At 42.9% G+C, this 17348-nt stretch overlaps 1 protein-coding gene across 4 annotated transcripts in view; it reads right to left on the reverse strand.

Annotated features, from left to right (window-relative positions):
- SYNRG (synergin gamma) overlaps window positions 1–17348 on the reverse strand; it is a 208515-nt gene that overhangs the window by 112887 nt on the left and 78280 nt on the right. For 2 of the 4 annotated variants that reach the window (XM_044288117.1, XM_044288120.1), the window contains 4 exons: window positions 16981–17220; window positions 15617–15738; window positions 10936–10992; window positions 717–841 (listed from right to left, as the gene is read on the reverse strand). In XM_044288117.1, coding sequence (XP_044144052.1) covers window positions 717–841; window positions 10936–10992; window positions 15617–15738; window positions 16981–17220 — 544 coding nt within the window. The remainder of the gene's footprint in view (window positions 1–716; window positions 842–10935; window positions 10993–15616; window positions 15739–16980; window positions 17221–17348) is intronic. The other 2 variants (XM_044288118.1, XM_044288119.1) reach the window with 2 other exon arrangements.

The raw sequence follows: 17348 nt of genomic DNA on the forward strand, positions 1-17348 counted from the left end.
ACAAGCAGATCCCACCTGAGATGTTTTCTACGCGCCACAGTGGAGCGGGCACTATAATGGTCTGGGGTGCTTTTTCCATCAGTGGAACAATGGAGCTTCAGGAAGTGCAGGGGTGTGAAACGGCCACTGGCTATGTCCAGATGTTGCAGAGAGCATTCCTCATGACTAGTTTTTTTTTGGAGGTGTGGTCCTGAAAAACAGCCCGTTTCAGTTTATTTGTTGCTTTCATTAAATTGAATGATCAAAAAATGTTTTGTCTCACTCCCATTTCTTCTTGTTGCATGTTGAAGCTCTACTTGGAACCTTGTTAAGATCCAGCCATGCTAAATATGATTTTTTGCCATTTTTCAAGTGGTCTTAAACTTTTGATCAGGACTGTATATGGTTTTTTGTTGTGTTTAACTACTTCCCTTCAATCAGCTGATCGGTGGGGTTGCCAGGTGTCAGATAGATAGATCATCAATATTAACATTTTGGAAAACTCCTTTAAAAGATATTACAAACGTTATTAACATCATTATCTCTACACTTTTTTAAAGTAAAAGTGAAATGACAGTTACGTGTTAAAAGCCAAAGTCAAACGTTTATAGAATAGCAAGAAGAAAACACCTTTCCTCTATCCTTTAACTTCCTTCCATTACTGGCTTTAGCTCTAAACACTGCATCAAAAACTGCAACTATAAATCCAGTCAAATGATTAATTGCATGAAATGTACCTGTAAAGTTACTGGTAGTTTCTGTATTGCTTTGCACGCTGAGGGTTTTGAATACTGCATATTTATCAGTCACAGCAGGGGTGCTTGATGTAGTTCCAGACACTGCAATTAGTGGAGTGGGTGCACTAGGAAAACAATTGATTAAAGTTTATTTAATATAAGACATTCGCAACTTGAATCCTTGAATAGAGAGACAGCGTTTGAAGGTCCACAACTGAACACTTGGCAAGATGAATGCACTATAGAAAGGAGGGGGTCAAACACTAGGGGACAACAAAAAGTGATGCGTGAGCAGGGCCAGATTAAAAGGAGGGCACATGGAATACACAGCACAAGGCCTGCACCACTGCAGAGGAAGGGGGACATCCACCATCTAGAGCTGCCCTCCCTCAAGCATGCACGCTCAAGGGTGTGTGAAGCATCTCCCCCTGCTATAGTCAGACTCTGCAGCATGTAGACACAGAAGTATTCTACTGATGGGCTGCTCTGTCCTTTATTTTTTTTTATATACATCTTGCTCCATTTCTGTCTTTACACTACTGGACGGAGGGGATGGGGGGAGAAGTAGACTGAGAAGACTAATCCTGTCATGTTAGCTTACTGTACCTCACTTCCTTCTCCAATCTGGTTCTTGCTCGGCCACACAGCTATACAGCAAAATATCCCCTACTTCTTGACCAAGCTACCCTGCTAGAATGAGAAAAGTCCAGCTATCTGCAAAATCTAAGGATATAGATTTGTGTATACTAACTGGCTGCCTATTTTTGTAAACCTCAGTGACATAGATTGTTTTGCATGTAACGCCTTCCATTTCTTTTTCTTTGCTTCTATTGATCGTGGCTCCACATAACACACAAACGTATCCGTATTTCAGTCCACAAACCATGGATCTGCAAAATGTGGATACATTCAATGTGCATTCTACATTTTTCTCACTGCAATCAACACAAAAAACTCGCCTGCAAAGAATTGGGCACCACTGGCTGCCCATTTGGTGACCACATAGCACTGATGGTACAGCTGATGAATAATCCATTGAGATAAGGGGCATTGCTGTCTGCCATCTACAAGTGTACTAGTGACATAAGGTTTGATGGGTCTGATGAATCGGGGAGATGAATCCGGGAGGTACTGAATATCCCCTCCTCACACACACACAAAACGTAATTTACCCAAAATGCTGCCCATTATTTTCCTCTGTTCTTTAGTCAATGTTTATCAGGATCCTGTGTTAATCTTAGGAGATGAGATAGAGTGCCACATGAGGAGTGTCTGCAACTGTGTAATCAGGTCCGGTCTCTTTAAGGTCTCCTGCACGTGACTAATTAGTTAGTTCCTCCCTTACCCGGACAATCTCACCCAGTTGAGCCAGTACTCTCTGCTCTGCACTGATGAGGGGCAATCACCCCGAAACAGCTGTCTGCAGATGAGGTGCTGACTCATTTACTATCCAAGTTATGTCTCAAGGCTTATTTTAAGAGCTGAACATTGACTTATGGGATAGCTGCCTTACATCTGGTGGCATTAGAGGCAAAGCTTGTTAAGAGCTCATTTGCATCCCTTCCCTCCCATTAGTTAGTCCAGCATGTTCCACAGATGCTCAGTTGGATTCAAATCTGGTTGATTCGGAGCCTTGAACTCTTGGTCATATTCCTCACATCAATTTTTTGTGGTTTGGCAGGGAGTGTTACCCTACTGAAAAAGGCCTCCACCAGCTTGCTTTCTTAAGGTATGTTCCCACATGGCATAAATTATGTAGATTTGAGTGCAGCAAATTTTTAGCATTGTGGATGGGAGGAGCATGTGGCAGCATGAACGGTGCAGGTGATCGAAAGACCAAACTGCAATTAGCTAGAAATCAGACTGTTGTACAGGGGGCTGTGAAGAGCCCTCAAAAAAGGAGTGAGCTGAAACGGTTTGCAGTCTGTGGCTGATGGAAGAAATGACTGGTTCAGTGGCAAGCTATAAAATATATGAGTGGGAGGAGCACCTGGCATTTGCCATGTTGGAAACGGTTTTCCGTAAGAGGCCAGTCTTGAGAGGTTTGTACATGGCAACACGCCTAAAAGGTAGTTTGGCGATGAAAGTAATGACTGACCATTGAGGATGCAATGTAAAAGAGTAAAAGAGTCTGAACAAGAAAGCATTTAATAAAAATGGCATGCTTGGCTATTTTCAGAATCCCCATAAAAATGAATGGGAGCGCACCACACTTGCGTGGCCACCGTTTGGCTATTTTTGGCGGCTCCATAGAAATTAACGGAGGGCAGCTGTGCTTGCGCCCTCCTTCATTTTGCCGGATGCGTTTACGAGATAAGTGCGGGACCTGCACCTATCAGACAATAGGGACATATCCAAGCGACATGCCCCAGGATTAGAAAACCCCTTTAAGTGCTCTGGGTGATGAGAATCAGCGGAAGGTAATAATTAAGCTATGCTGATAATCACTGATCTCTGGGATCACATAAGAAAATTACCCCTTAGTACCGAACATGCTAGATGATGAAGGACAAGTAAATAAGTAAAACTGGTATTAGTTCACCTTAGGATACTTTTACACTAGGGTTTTTGCTGGATCCGGCAGGGTTCAGCAAAAATGTTTCCGTTACTGAAAAATACAACAATTTGCATCCATTATAAATGGATCCGGTTGTATTATCTTTAACATTGCCAAGACGGATCATTCATCAACTCCACTGTCAATGGGGGACGGATCCGTTTTCTAATGTGTCAGAGAAAACTGATACGTCCCCATTGAATTGCATTGGGGGTCATGCCGGATCCGTCTTGCTCCACATCTCAGGATGGAAAGCAAACCGCAGCATGTTGCAGTTTGCTCTCCAGTCTGGGAACGCAACAAACGGAACGAAATGCATTTTGGAGCATTCTATTCTGTTCAGTTCAGTCCCCATTGACAATGAATGGGGACAAAACTGAAGCTTTTTTTTTTTCTGGTATTGAGCCCCTTTGACAGAACTCAATACCTTAAACGCTAGTGTGAAAGTACCCTTAATCTGAAACAAGGAGTTTGAAAATGGATACATTTTAACATACAGAAGAATATTAAAGGGTTTCTACCACTTCGGTGTCACATATTTAGCTGTCAGACACTAGCGATCCGCTAGTGTCTGCTCTGCCCAACCATCCTAAATAATTGCTTTTGGGGCAGCCGTTTTGCTAAAAAAAAGAACTTTTATTAATATGCTAATGAGCCTCTAGGTGCTATGGGCGGATCCTCACAAGGAGGATCGCATTCAGGAGGAGATGGGCGGGCTGGAGGGACGCGCTGGGGGCTGCAGTTTCTGAAGGTAGACGGAGCCTCTAGGTGCTAATGACGCCCCCATAGCACCTAGAGGCTCATTAGCATATTAATAAAAGTTCTTTTTTTAGCAAAACGGCTGCCCCAAAAGCAATTATATTAGGATGGTTGGGCAGAGCAGACACTAGCGGATCGCTAGTGTCTGACAGCTAAATATGTGACACCGAAGTGGTAGAAACCCTTTAAAGAGGAGAGAGAAAAACAGTTATTGATAAATAAAATGGAACGAAAAAACGGTATGGTAAAATGGTACGGTTGGGGCGCAACAGGTGGGGAAATAAATGTTGACTGTAACAATCCATCAAAGATGGCAGAAATATTAGAGGCTGTAAACAAAAAATATCACACCAAGTGATCGCTCCGCAAATAGGAAAAATACACTCAGATATCTATTAAACAGGACGAAAATAAGAGAACAAGTGTTAGAAGCTAAAAAGTGAATTAGCCAGATTGAGAATAATCTTGAACACATTGTGAAGGAATTAAAAAGACATAGGAGGAAAATGGTAATCTGGTGAGAAAAATCATGGCTATGGAAGATATACTACAGGGGGAGAGAAAAATTGAAGCTACTGGGATTCCCTGAAGAAATAAGGAAGAGAACTGTACCAGGTTTGCCCAGAAATGGATAGAGGATATGTTAGGTATAGAGTTTTTGTCAAAGCAGTTCTGTGTGGAAAGAGCACACAGGATCCCATCGAAGCCTCTAACCCTAGATGCAAGACACCGTTTAATACTGGCCAAACCTTTGGCCCAGAAAGATAAGGAAAATTTATTTTGGTGGTCAAGAGATAGAGATATCTGTAAAGAATAAATCAAGGCAGAGATAGAGATGCCCAAACTGGAGATTAATGAGACTCAAGACGGTATATGAATGGTATATCCAGATTACTATGAAAAAAATATATATATTTGATTGCCACTGTTTATTTAACCCCTTACACTGTCACTTATTAAACCGATTTTGTGACTGTTTTGTCGTGACACATCATACTGCATTTTAGTGGTAAATGAGTCAATAATTTATTTTTTTTTATTGGAATGTATTAGTGCCACATTGCTGCATTGACGGATCCAGTCTTCCGGTCTGCGCATATTTAGACCTTTAAAAATGTAAAAAAATGTAAAAAAAAAAATATATATATATATATATACCGGATCCGATGACACCGGAGAGATGGATCCGGTATTGCATTGCATTTGTGAGACAGATCCGCATCCGGATCCGTCTACAAATGGGTTCCGTTTGCATACAGATTGCCGGAATCCAGCAATGCAAGTGTGAAAGTACCCTTAACCCTTTAGGTGTCATACACAAATTTAAGGAAAATAGGAGACATTTTAAAATGTCACTTTTTTGTAAATTTTCCATTTGAAAACAAATTTTCCTAAGGTTTTACAACTAGGGATGAGCGAATCGAGTTTGGATGAAACATTCGAAGTCGATTTGCATAAAACTTCATTCTAATACTGTACGGAGCAGGATCTCCGTACAGTATTAGAATGTACTGGCTCAGATGAGCCCAAGTTATTGACTTCGCGCAATAACTTCATAATTAGTTTGTACTGTAAAAAACGATTTCCCGTACTCTAGTTCGGTTCCAAGTGGCACGGCGCAGGCGCGGGAATTGGTACGAGATACTGAGAAGTTTCAAGTCAATCAACAGGAGCGGGGCAGGCTGGAGGGACGCGATGGGCGGCTGAAAGGGTTAGTGGACGGAGCCCTCTAGGTGCTAATGACGCCCACATAGCACCTAGGGGCTCATTAGCATATCTATAAAAGTAAGTTTTTAAGGTGAATGGCAGCAGACAGATGATAACTGTTATGGACTGCTGACACTAGCACATCATTAAATATAATGATAATGGACATGGAAAACTGAAAACATCAAAAATTCTTTAATTATATCTTAAACATAAAAACAGGATTTAAACAATAGGTAGTTTTCTGATGACACATTCCCTTTAAATACTTAAAAAGGAAAAAACATTTTGGAAGTATTTATATTTATCACTCATTTTTTGCAGGACGATTTGTAGATTTTTTTGAATACCATTTGGGGTGTGTAAGACTTTTTCATCCCTTTTTATAATTTTTTTTGGGAGTTAATGTGCAGGAAAAAAATGCTAAATCAGCCATTTTAATTTTTTCCCCCAGTCTCATAATTTACCGTATGTGATAAGTTTTTATATTTTAATACTACAGGCGTTTTTACACGTGGTGAGGCCCATGATGTTGATCTTTTTTATTGTTTAAGTATTTTGATTTTATGGAAAGGAGGGGGGTGATTTGAATTTTTATATATTTATGTTTTGTATATTTTTTTAAAACTTTAAAACACCCCCCACAAGACCTGCTATTAATAAGCTGCTCAGACAATCAAGCCAAGTTAATTTGGTACTTGCCAATGTCACTCATGCTTACGCTTGACCATTTTTTTCTGCTTCCAACACATCAGCTTCCAGAACTGACCATTCACTTGCTGCCTACTATAGTATTACTATCACTACTTATTATTAAAGTACCATTCATTCTATGGCGCTGTATATATGAAAAGGGGTATACAGAGGTCACAATAACGCCCGTAAAAGCGTCAGACGCCTATTCAGGCCATTTTACTCCCTAAAAAAAGACTTGTGTATTTTTACGCATGGTCTTTTTTCTAGTTAGGAGCGCTGTATCAGGTGGGCGCAGTGTATGGCCGTGTCAGGTGGGCAGGTATCTCTTTGTGTTATGGCGGCAGTGGTCTTATGTTCTTTTCCTTATTGCTCTTTCTGCACAGAAGACATTATTGAAGAGACTAGTAATGGTTTCGCTGCAGAAATAGCAGCCTCATAGTTATGTAGGACTATGTATTATATATGTGAATTACCGCATAATTTGTACTCCTCCGCTGCGTTTGTATTCAGGCATAAACTATATTCACTTAAACGAATGTGGTAATTATATTCATTGGTGGCGCCCCCCCAGTATTATAACTATTATAATCATTGGTGGCGGAGTGGCCACAGCCCCCCCCCCCCTCCATTGTTATAGTCATTAGTCGCAGTGGCCACAGGGTCCCCTCCCCTCCTCCTCATTGGTGGTGGTGCAGTGGCAGCTTCTGATTGGAGCCCCACCAGTGTAATTGCGGGGCTCTGATCGGTTGCCATGGCAATAAGGATGCTACTGAAGTCCTGGCTGCCATGGTTGGCTCCCTGCTGCTGTGTGTACTATGCACAGGGCAGCAGGAGAGTGTGAAGTCCTTTTCACCCTAATAGATCTCTATGAGGGTGGAAAGGACAAGGGATTAAAAGATCCCAAGTTCTAGCCCCTAAGGGGGTTAATTGTTAAATAATAGTTAAATAATTTAATAAAAATTAAAAAAGTTTCAAATCACCCCCTTTCCCAATTTTAAATATAAAATATATAAACAATAAAAAAATAAAACATATTACATATCGCCACGCCCGAAAAAGTGCGAACTATTAAAAAATATCGCCTATGCGGTGAACTACCTAACAGAAAAAAAAAAAAACTTGCAATTTGTCAATCTGTCCCCCAAATCATAGGATAGGACTGTTCTATTATGATCCAGACGTTCCATAAAATGCGGAATGCAAAAGGCCTTTTGGGTGTTTTTTTTCGCGTGGTATCGAATGGTATAGAGAGTATCGCAATACCTTTATATCGTATCGAAATTGAATCAAAACTTTGGTATCGCGATAACCCTAGGTAAGGCATGTCCTTTTTTTTTTTTTATTATACCGTAATTGGGGGCATGGCCTGATGAGGAATGCGAGCAGACTTGCGGCGCTCGGCTCCTGGCTGAGAATCCTGTATTTTACCTTTTACCCCCGCTCATCTGGGGTTTTCATAGCCACCGATCGGTCTGAAGCTGGTCCCCTTTGCCCTGCTTGCCTCCTGCTGCATTATGAGGCGTCAGAATGCAAAAGAAAAGGAGGGCAAGGACGATGATGGCGCTACTCCGGCAAAGCAAACAGGCGCCGGATAGGCAGTAAAGCCGTCGGATGTGGCAGCACGTCTAGAGCGATTCGCTCACACAGCGGAGCCAAGGACTCCTGCTCTGATTCCTGGGGCTCAACCTGCTGCCGATAGCCATAAACTTCCCTGTGCCTTTCTCCCATGATGACTTCTCGGCTAAGGACATTGAGGTCAGTGGTGTTAAGATGGCTGCTGGAGCGCCTGAGCCTACCATAAAAGATTTATTTTCAGCGATGTCACAATGCAATTTTGCACTGGCTGCGCTCACTACTAATGTGGGAAGCCTCAAGGAGGACATTGGGCTACTCAGGCAGGATGTGCAGCAAGTTAAAGAACGCATAGGCGAAATGGAGGGTCACTTAAGTGACCTGGAAGACCAAATGCCACCGGTTAAACGTGACATGCAGCAGGTGATTCACAATGTTACCATGCTTATCTCCAAAACTGATGATATGGAGAACAGACTGCGCCGGAATAATGTACGCATGATTGGGGTCTCTGAACGTACTGAAGGCGCTGATGCTGTAGCATTTGTGGAACAATGGCTGACAGAGAAGATAGGCAAAGACAAGTTGTCGCCACTTTTTGCTGTGGAATGCGCATCGGGTTCCGTTTCACACTCCACCACCAGGGGCGCCACCGCGTACTTTGCTGCTTAAAGTTCTTCACTTTCGAGACCGTGATGCCATATTGCAAGGCGCTAGAGACTGCACCGACCTTACAATGAATGGAAACCGGATCTCTCTATTTCCTGACTTTTCTGTGGAAGTCCAGAAGAAGCAAGCACGTTTTCTTGATATCAAACGCCGGCTGCGACAACTACAACTACTGTATTTCATGATATACCCCGCTAGACTGCGGGTGGTAGCGAAGGATAAATCACACCTATTTGAGGATCCAGCTGCAGCTTGTCAGTGGCTGGACTCTGTTGAAAAGGATCTACGTAGTGGTACCTGAACTGGTCTGTACTATAAGTCGTTATGTTCATCTCTGATATCTCTCCTCTTGCTTTAGGAAGATGGGCAACCGGGGAAAGTTAATCTGCCACTACATTGTTTGCTGTTTATTCCATGTTCTGTAATTGAAGGTATACTGGGCATATTTTTGCATCTATGATGGCCGGAGCCTTAGTTACTCAATTAGTTTGCAATTAATAGGTATGCTAAAGCAGGTTAATACAAAATTTGCTGGTAATGCCGGGATTAGAAGCTGAGCGTTATTGCTGAATTAATATATTTCTGATATTTCAGGTTTGATCATATTTATTTTCCCCAGCTTCTAATTTATGTGGGCAATGCCTATAATAGTTACTCTTTGGTTGGATAGGGTGGGATGGGTTATGTGGGTTTTTGAGACTTTATGTTCTAGAGACAGATTCCTGTGGATGGTTTTGGAGAAGGCAGTGGCAGACAAGTTATTTTATGGTTCAGGAGTATAAATGGGTACCCTTAGAATAATCTCATGGAATGTGAGGAGGCTGAACTAATCCGTTAAACGCAATGCTGTATTTCATGTTCTTCAAACCCACCAACCGGCAATCTTATGCCTCTCTGAAACTTTTCTTCTCCCTGAAACGACACGTTTTGTTCATAGGGCTTGGGTGGCGCAGAGCTTTCACTCTACCCATTCTGTACAATAAAGGGGGGTGAGTGTCTTGGTACATAGAACCCTCCCCTTTATCTCTAGGGGGGTTTATGTGGATGATTAGGGCCGTTTTGTGTGTATTGAATGCTCTATATTTCAATTTAGTTTGCTGCTGGTAGCTATCTATATACCCCCCATATTCTTGTGAAGTTCTTAAAAAAGTCTTGACTTTTACTCTCAGATTTCCAGAAATGCCGATTTTGATAGTTGGTGACTTCAATATGTACTTAGATAAGTCTCTCGATAAGTTCCAACCTGATGGTGGGGTATCTGGTCCCTCCCCTACATTGTTAGCCAGGACGCTTTTAGAGGTAGATCTGCATGACTTATGGAGGACTAGAAACCCTGGAGGGAGACAGTATTCCTGTTACTCTTCCTCTGATAACTCATTATCCAGGATCAACCTAGTTGTTGGATCACCGATACTGTTAGATAAGGTTCGGGATGTTGTTTATTTGCCCCGTAGTATTTCTGACCATGCACCTGCCTTGCTACTATTAGGTATTGGAGATGGTGTACCTGTCCCGAGACAGACGTGGCACTTAAATCCATTCTGGCTTCCATTAGTAGATAATGGGGATGTAATTGTAGCTGCCTTGAAAGACTTTTTCGCTACTAATGTGGGGGAACAGCTAGCCCCTCAATAGTTTAGGATACGATGAAGGCCTATACTAGAGGGGTGTATATTAAACAGATAAGTTCCCATAAATCCAAAATCAGGGCCAGAGTTCAAGCCACTGAAGCCAAATATGTTGCTGATCCTACGGTGGAGAATTCCTTCAATTGGACAGAAGCACAGGATCTTTTGAAAGAATATCAGATTAGTAGGGTCGGAGACAGGCTATTCTTTAAAAAGGAAAGTTATTTTATGGAGGGGGAAAGTCCTGGTCATCTGTTACCCCCTATAGTGAAGTCTCAATCAGGCCCATCCTGTGTGTCAGGTATTACAAATGCGCTGGGCTCTTTGGTAACGGGTGATGACAATATAATGGGTGTTTTTCATGCTCATTATGAAGAGGTATACACTCACCTAAATAATTAATAGGAACACCTGTTCTATTTCTCATTAATGTAATTATCTAGTCAACCAATCACATGGCAGTTGCTTCAATGCATGTAGGGTTGTGGTCCTGGTCAAGACAATCTCCTGAACTCCAAACTGAATGTCAGAATGGGAAAGAAAGGTGGGCTACAACAGCAGAAGACCCCACCGGGTACCACTCATCTCCACTACAAATAGGAAAAAGAGGCTACAATTTGCACAAGCTCACCAAAATTGGACTGTTGAAGACTGGAAAAATGTTGCCTGGTCTGATGAGTCTCGATTTCTGTTGAGACATTAAAATGGTAGAGTCCGAATTTGGCGTAAAAAGAATGAGAACATGTATCCATCATGCCTTGTTATCACTGTGCAGGCTGGTGGTGGTGTAATGGTGTGGGGGATGTTTTCTGGGCACACTTTAGGCCCCTTAGTGCCAATTGGCCATCGTTTAAATGCCACGGGCTACCTGAGCATTGTTTCTGACCATGTCCATCCCTTCATGACCACCATGTACCCATCCTCTGATGGCTACTTCCAGCAGGATAATGCACCATGTCACAAAGCTCGAATCATTTGAAATTGGTTTCTTGAACATGACAATGAGTTCACTGTACTAAAATGGCCCCCACAGTCACCAGATCTCAACCCAATAGAGCATCTTTGGGATGTGGTGGAATGGGAGCTTCGCGCTCTGAATGTGCATCCCTCAAATCTCCATCAACTGCAAGATGCTATCCTATCAATATGGGCCAACATTTCTAAAGAATGCTATCAGCACCTTGTTGAATCAATGCCACACAGAATTAAGGCAGTTCTGAAGGCAAAAGGGGGTCCAACACCATATTAGTATGGTGTTCCTAATAATTCTTTAGGTGAGTGTATAAGTCCAGGTTGTCGGTAGGGGTGGGCGATATATGCGATATGGAGGATATAAATCTGTGCAACGATTCAGATTTTGTCCAAATCGCATATATAGCCGGACCGCGATATGACGAAGAGCGGTAGTGAAAAGACGAACCTTCTCACCGCTCCGCGCTGTAGTGTAGTTGCCAGGACCTGGCGTGCACACAGCGTCAGCTCGCTGGCTGACGCTGTGTGTGATGTCAGGTCCTGCAATGCATGCTGGGAAGATGTGACCTGTGGAGTGCGGACTGCCGACTCGCCGAGCACCCCGGCCTGCAGTATAGGTAAGTATAGCGATTCTGGGTTGGCAAATGCCACATGGGGGCTGATGGCACTGGCTCTTCTGGGGGACATATGGCAGGCAGATGGCAAATGTCACATGGGGGCTGATGGCACTGGCTCTTCTGGGGGACATATGGCAGGCAGATGGCAAATGCCACATGGGGGCTGATGGCACTGGCTCTTCTGGGGGTCATATGGCAGGCAGAGGGCAAATGCCACATGGGGGCTGATGGCACTGGGTCTTCTCGGGGACAAATGGCAGGCAGAGGGAAAATGCCACATGGGGGCTGATGGTACTGGCTCTTCTGAGGGACATATGGCAGGCAGAGGGCAAATGCCATATGGGGGCTGATGGAACTGGGTCTTCTCGGGGACAAATGGCAGGCAAAGGGCAAATGCCACATAGGGGCTGATGGCACTGGCTCTTCTGGGGGACATATGGCAGGCAGATGGCAAATGCAACATGGGGGCTGATGGCACTGGCTCTTCTGGTGGACATATGGCAGGCAGATAATGGCAAATGCCATATGGGGGCTGATGGCACTGGCTCTTCTGAGGGACATGTAGCAGGCAGATGATGGCAAATGCCACATGAGGGCTGATGGCACTGGCTCTTCTGGGGAGCATATGGCAGGCAGATTATTGCAAATGCCACATGGGGGCTGATGGCACTGGCTCTTCTGGGGGACATATGGCAGGCAGATGGCAAATGCCACGTGGGGGCTGATGGCACTGGCTCTTCTGGGGGACATATGGCAGGCAGATGATGGCAAATGCCACATGGGGGCTGATGGCACTGGCTCTTCTGGGGGACATGTAGCAGGCAGATTATGGCAAATGCCACATGGGGGCTGATGGGGGACTGGCTCTTCTGGGGAGCATATGGCAGGCAGATTATGGCGAATGCCACATGGGAGCTGATGGCACTGGCTCTTCTGGAGGACATATGGCAGGCAGATGATGGCAAATGCCACATGGGGCTGATGGCACTGGCTCTAGGGGACATATGGCAGTAGAGGGGTGTCCTGCGGTGGTTTTACTTGATGCTGCCAAGGCTTTTGATAGCGTTGAGTGGGACTATCTATGGGCAGTCATGTTAAAGCTGGGGTTTGGCCCTGTATATATTGGTTGGGTGAAATTACTTTATAGTCAGCCGAGAGCTAGGCTTAGAATTAATGGGAAACTGTCCCTGACGATGGAATTGGAGAGGGGCACCAGGCAGGGTTGTCCCCTGTCGCCCCTCCTATTTGCCATTGCGATAGAACCTTTGGCATGCATTCTGAGCTCTACTCATATGATTTGAGGCCTGGGTAGGGGAAATGTAGAAGAAAGATTTCACTTTACGCAGACGATATGTTGTTATATGTAGGTGATCTGGCTGTATCCATTAATCCTATTATCTCCTTAATATAAGGCTTCGGGAAACAATCTGGTTTAAATATTAATTGGAACAAGTCTGTCATTCTCCCGCTTTCCCCCCTTCCGCAATCTCTCCGTTTAGATCATGTACATTTGAAAGTGGTCTCATCCTTCAACTATCTGGGCATAAATGTTTCGGTTAACCCCCAATTGTTTATTACAGACAATCTACAACCGTTAATGGAGAAATTTAAAATGAAAACGGATGCTTGGCATAAACTCCCTCTCTCTGTAATAGGTAGAGGTAACCTTCTTAAGATGACTTTACAACTGGCCAGTTTGGATACCCATGCACCATTTTTAAAAGATACAGCAGATATTTTGTCTGTTGCTGTGGGGGGGAAATAAATGTAATAGAATCAGGTATGAACCTTACAACGCGATAAAGAAATGGGTGGATTGGCCTTGCCTAACCCCTTCCTTTATTTCCTAGCGGCGCAGTTGCAGCATTTTAAAGGATGGGGGGCACTGGGAAAGGTTGGGAGGACTGGGGAACTAATAAAATGGGTGTCCAGGTTCCCCCCCCCCCATGTCGATTTTGGAAAAAAACATATCTGACCCTGTCAAATCACTTCCAATTATTAAACTAATTAGGAAAGTCTGGGGAAACTCTAGGGAAATACTGGGAGTCTCGGACCTACTTGATCTATCTCCTGTCTGGAACAATCCTACTTTGGCTGAACTATCTGGTCTACAAGGATTCTCTGTCTGGGAGCGAAAGGGGCTGTGGAAAGTGGGACAGCTCTACTCTCAAGGTATCTTAAAACAATTTGCCCAACTCTGTTCTGAATTTGGTTTAGAGTCTACTCAATTTTAAAAATATCTCCAGTTGAGGCATGCTTTAAGCTCACAATTTAAAGGGTCTTCGGTGCGATTTGTCTCCCACCAAATATTTACAAAACTTGTAGAATCAGGCTCTGCAAGGGGCGCTATCTCTGGCACTTATAAAGAACTCCTAGGTGAATATTTAAAAAAAATTCCCACTTAAGATTAAAGTGAAATGGGAAGAGGATGTCGGTCCTATCACTGATACCCAATGGGAAGACGTACTTTCACTGACTCCAACGCTGTCCCTCAGTGAAGCTGCTAGACTGTCACAACTTTTTATGTTACATAGGATCTATAGAATCCCAGTTTTTCTATGGAAGGTGGGATATAGATCGGATTCTTCTTGTTCGAGATGTGGGGGGGGGGGGGGGGAAGCGGCTGGTATATTCCATATGCTGTGGAGCTGCAAGACATTACAAAGATACTGGACGGGTGTTATTAATCTGATAAATAAAATTTATAGTGCCAGCTTTTCACTGGATCCTAAAATGTGTCTCCTTGGAATCTTTGAATCAGACAATTTGCAGCCGCTTATCACGGTTGGAATCAATAGACTTTTGTATCAGGCACGTAAACTATAGCTGCTAAGTGGATACAGCCACTTCCCCCAAGCATCTCTGAATTTACTGCAAGGATGAATGTGGTTATTAGGCTAGAAAGGGGGATATATATGAAGCGTAAATGTCTTTCTAAGTTTGAAATTATTTGGGGTCCTTGGATAGATAAGTCGGGAGTATGTAGCCCATGGTTATCCTTCATAGTGGGATCAGGGTTATTATGGGGTGACTTTAGTGGGGGTTATTAAAGGCTGCTTAAGCGTACTCTTCTGGTTTTTACCTGTTGTTACTTCTATTAAATGGTATATTAGTCTGCCACTGCCTATACTTCTCTGTAATCTGTTTTATATACCGCATGGTCGGGACTTGGTCCCTAGATATATGACAAATGTTTATATTTTATAACGAATGTCTCAACTCAGGGGATGGGGGGTTTTGTGTTGGGGTTTGTATACAAAAAAATATTTGGATGTTAGTCGCTCTGAGTTTTGTAAACAATATCATTGTATTGTACTGGACGAATGGTTTATTTTTCATAACTCAAAATATTATCTGATAAAAAAAAAATATTATACCGTAATTATATTTAAAATTTGCCACCTAAAAATTTTATTTGGCTCCTAAATTTTTCAGGTTAGGAGCCAATAGCTCCTTGATATTTTTTTGTCTGGAGCGCTGAATAATGTGACTCAACTGTGTAGAACACAATAGTCATGTTAGAAGCAGCTTTACTAGAGCTTGATCCTACACTGCCAAATAATTTTGTAGGCTTATCTAGGTCCAGGAGAGGCAAGTCCGATAGAGTTAAATTCCCATCTGCAGAAGCCACCTTGTCATTGGTAGTTTGGCCAGACATAATTTTGATTTTAAAAAATATGCACAAATAGGTTAAAATTTCAAAATACTACATACATTTCTTACCTGCTAAAAGAAGAGGTGGATTTCACATTATTACTCTGGAAATCAGAGAAAGAATCGTCTATCGATCCAGATTTAGAAGCATCTTGAAAATCTTGGAAATCATCATCATCTGCTTTAAATAGCTATACAAATGACAAGAAAGACACAATTTCTTATCACTTTGTATACAGTAAACAGATCCTATACAAAAACTGCTTACTCCCCCTTGCATGTAGACGGCAGACAGAAGGGAGGATGACCACAGGATCAGACTAAGGGCTCTTTCAGACGACCGTTTTTTTTCCCATTTACGGGCCGTTTTTTACATTCCGTATACGGAACCATTCATTTCAATGGTTCTGCAAAAAAACGTATTTGCGTTCCGTTGAAGGATAAAACATGTCCGATTATTGCCCGCAAATCACGTTCCGTGGCTCCATTCAAGTCAATGGGTCCGCAAAAAAAACGGAACACATACGGAAATGCATCCGCATGTCTTCCGTATCCGTTCCGTTTTTGCGAAACTATCTATTGAAAATTTTATGCCCAGCCCAATTTTTTCTATGCAATTACTGTACACTGTATATGCCATACGGAAAAACAGAACAGAAAAATGGAACGGAAACGGAAGCACAACGGAAACAAAAAACAAAACAACGGATCCGTGAAAAACGGACCACAAAACACTGAAAAAGCCATACGGTCGCGTGAAAGAGGCCTAAAGGTCCTTTTACACGGACCGAGATTTTCAGGTATGAGCATGTGTATAAATGCTGGCTCCCTATAACTGGGCTGTGTAAAATGTGCCTGAGATCACCTGATGGACTAGTGGATCCACATTCACTGGGCGATCGGGTCATTCTCCAGCACTAAAAATCATTGTTCTTGTGAAGCAAATCATACTGTCTAAACAGCATTGTGCTGCCCAAAAAAGTGATTCTCTATGGGGACAAGTGATCACTGCAATGATTGCTTGTCCCACACGGCAGAGGTGATTGCTGCATGTAAATTCAGCCCTTGTCTCTGCTGACAATCATTCAATTATGGCATGGCTGGTTCACTACCAATAATTGCTTGATACATAAGATTATTTGGAGAAGTAACACCGATATTGAACTGCTTCTTAAAACAGTGTCTTGTTAAAATTTTAAAAAGGTTATCTGCGACGCTTCTGATGCCCGCATGGCCGCCTATGCATCTCCGCTAGGTAGGCTTGTCCCTGCTATTGGCTGTGTCCCGTGATCCGCGAGACGAGAAGATGCAGTGGTGGCCATCAGAAGCAGGGCAAGTATAACTGACCCAGGCATTTTGGGGGGCATTATAGGGATTGAATAAACCCTTTAATGTGCACTATACATGAAGCAACAGGTTAAATTGGAACTTACCGGTTGAGCGAACGAGGATGGCATGAAAGCCTGCTGTGCAATATCGCCCAAAGCATTTGATGTACTTTTCAGTGTTGGCTGGCTAATTTCAAGAGGTTTTGCCACAGAAGGCCTTGATTGTGCTATGTGCAGTGGATTCATGGTGCTTGGAAAAGTTGGTGGAAAGCTACTTAAATTTGGTATAGGTGCACGTGTAAACTGATTCAGCATATCCACGTTCAAGGCACAGTCTCCTCTCTGCTTGTAAAATAAATAATAAATGAAAGATAGCATCCATTAACAATTCAGCGTTGATGATTATTTTTTTTTATATATCTTGCAGAGCAACAAGTCCCCTCCATAGGCATAGAATTAAAAGATAATGTGCT

Source organism: Bufo gargarizans, chromosome 3, assembly GCF_014858855.1.
Source record: "Bufo gargarizans isolate SCDJY-AF-19 chromosome 3, ASM1485885v1, whole genome shotgun sequence".
In the NCBI taxonomy this organism is placed as follows: Eukaryota; Metazoa; Chordata; class Amphibia; order Anura; family Bufonidae; genus Bufo; species Bufo gargarizans.